The sequence below is a fragment of the Dipodomys merriami genome, unplaced genomic scaffold (assembly GCF_024711535.1).
Source record: "Dipodomys merriami isolate MVZ:Mamm:240054 unplaced genomic scaffold, mDipMer1.0.p SCAF_103, whole genome shotgun sequence".
Taxonomy (NCBI): domain Eukaryota; kingdom Metazoa; phylum Chordata; class Mammalia; order Rodentia; family Heteromyidae; genus Dipodomys; species Dipodomys merriami.
Genome location: NW_027202305.1, coordinates 2,729,514 through 2,732,289, shown reverse-complemented (window position 1 = coordinate 2,732,289; position 2,776 = coordinate 2,729,514). Strand labels below are relative to the sequence as shown.

At 58.1% G+C, this 2,776-nt stretch overlaps 1 protein-coding gene across 1 annotated transcript; it reads left to right on the top strand.

The window, feature by feature from the left end:
- Positions 1-1,831: 1,831 nt before the first annotated feature.
- Positions 1,832-2,776, top strand: LOC138809533 (olfactory receptor 10D1B-like). The gene has a single exon (XM_069996150.1). The coding sequence runs from the start codon at positions 1,832-1,834 to the stop codon at positions 2,774-2,776; it is 945 nt and encodes a 314-aa protein (XP_069852251.1).

Below are 2,776 nucleotides of genomic sequence, written 5' to 3'. Positions count from 1 at the left end.
GTCTTGTGAGAAGCCTGGTGACTTGGGAGGCGGCGGGTTCTGTGTTCAGGAACCCGACTCTTCAGTTCATATGAACATTATTGTTAGGAGAGCTCAGGCGGACGGAAGGAGAGAAAGGAGGCAGAGACAGCAGACCGGAGCGGGCGTTAGTCACTGCCGCAGAGTGGCTGTGTGTAACCAGAGCGGATTGGGGGGTGAGGAGCAGGAAGGAAGGGGTCCAGCACTTAGGCACAATGGGCCAAGGACACGCGTAGAATTGCAGTGAAGGGCGGCGGCGGCAGCAGTCACAGACACACGGCGAACACTGAGGCCAAAAGATGTCTTTATATTTCTAGCAGGCGGCAAGAACATGCGTGTGTGCGTGTGTGTGCGTGTGTGTGCATGCATGTGTGTGTGCGTGCGTGCGTGTGTGGGCATCTGTGTGTGTGTGTGTGTGTGTGTGTGTGTAATTGCATGGATGGTTATGACCCAAAGTGAATGCCTGAATAGTAGTTTGAGCTGGAAAGGAATCTGTTGTAAAAAAATTAGTCTTATTTTTAACTAGTGTAAGGAGGTTTCACTGTGATAATCGCGCACATGGGGACAGAGGGACTGGAGAAGGCCACCAGCCCTTATAGTCCTGTGTGTCAGCCCTTCCTCCTTGTCTGTGCCAGTTGTTTGGTGGATTTCACCTTGGCGTCTGTGTGTGTGTGGGGTGTGTGTGTGTAAAGGCTGGCTGGCTGGGGGTGAGCGGGCTGGAGGGAGGGAGGGATGCTGGAGTCTGCCTGCACCACCTTCATCTTTGCTAGGAGATTCCAGCCTGTCTACACACTTCTGCAGTTCCAGCCTCAGAGCCCGGAGGGAGGGGTGAGGTCAGCTTGCGGTCTGAGAGCCCTGCTCCCATCACCTCTGCCATTGACCGGTAACCACCCTTGCGATTGGATGCTCATTTTCACTCACAGCACAGCACTTACACTGGTCAAATTGGAAACAACGTGGAGTGGGGCCGAGTGAGCAGAGAGGTGAGACCATTTCTTGGACACAAACACCAGTGATAGTGGAAGAAAACGAGAAATACCTAGTGGTGACATTTGGAGGGAAAGATAAAGAGGGATGCGGAACACAGAAGGCGAAGTCGGGGATTCAGAAAAGATAATTCAGGTATTCTCCTTAGGATTGTCTGACACCGATGGAAGTGAATAGAGACCAAAGGTGCCCTTGGCATTGACATTTGCATTCGTGAGAGAAAACCTCCTGAAGGGGGACATACGTACAAAGAAGCAGACGGTTCTGTCGCCTCCCTGGGGCCACAGGGCCTCCGTCTTTGCCACTGTCCTGCGTGCACGGGGCCGGGCCGTGCAGCCCAGACTCGTCTCTTAAATACACATCAGGACAGGTGGCAATAAAATGGCTGCAAGGTCAGAGTCACCGCAGGGGTTCACATGCACAGGTTGGGGTCGAGGCCTGCTTGTGAGCAGACTATAGCAAGGCTGCTGTTGACGTGGGATCGTTAGCTGCTAACAGAGGTTGCACAGGGGTGATGGATGGTTCTGGAAGATGCTGGCTCGTCAGGTGATAAAGCAGACAGGAAGAGATGAAGGGGGACTGGCAGGAAGAGCTGGTGACTGTAAGACGTTGCTCAACCTTACATGATTCTGTCTTCTCACTTCTCATAGAGACAGAGCCGGCGAGACACGGGGGGAGGTCAAGGTCAGGTGTAACTCCTCTCCCTGGCCGCCTCTGGCCTCAGCCTCGGCCCCCACTGCACGCAGCCCCTCTGCACCACCGCTCCGCCCCTCCCTGCGGCCGGTCTCACGTCACCATGGCTTTGCTTCTCCAGGGCCGCCGCCGCATGGACCGCAGCAACCGCACCTCGGTGACGGAGTTCATCCTGCTGGGCATCGCCCACTCGGCCGGGCTGGAGACCATGCTCTTCCTCTTCTTCCTGGCCTTCTACCTGTTCGCCCTGCTAGGAAACCTGCTCATCTTGCTCGCCATCCTGGCCTCCTCCACCCTGCGCACCCCCATGTACTTCTTCCTGGGTAACCTGTCCGTGTTCGACCTATTGTTTCCCTCTGTGAACACCCCAAAGATGATGGGGGCCCTCCTGGGGCGGGGCCGTACCATCTCCTTCCAGGGCTGCGCCTCTCAGGTCTTCTTCTACCACTGCCTGGGCTGCACCGAGTGCTTCCTGTACACCGTGATGGCCTACGACCGCTTCGTGGCCATCTGCCACCCGCTGCGCTACACGGCCATCATGAGCCCCCGGCCGTGCGCCGGCCTGGCGCTGGGCACGTGGCTGGGCGGCTGCGTGCACGCCTCCGTCCTCACCTTCCTCGTCTTCAGGCTGCCCTACTGCGGCCCCCGCGAGGTGGACAGCTTCTTCTGTGATATCCCCGTGGTGCTGCGTCTGGCCTGTGCCGACACCTCCCTGGTGCAGACGGTGAGCCTCACCAACGTGGGCGTGGTCTCCCTCACGTGCTTCCTCCTGGTGCTCACGTCGTACACGCGCATCGTCGTCTCCATCCTGCGCATCCGCTCCTCGGAGGGCCGGCGCAGGGCCTTCGCCACCTGCAGCGCCCACCTGACCTCCGTCCTCCTGTTCTACGGCCCTGTGATCGTGGTCTACCTCAGGCCTGCCTCCAGTCCCTGGCTCGACGCTGCGGTTCAGGTGTTCAACAACGTCGTCACCCCTTCCCTCAACCCGCTGATCTATTCCTTGAGGAACAGGGAGGTGAGCTCAGTGCTGAGGAAGGCGCTATCGCACGTGGCCCGGCCTCTGGGTCGTAAGGACTAG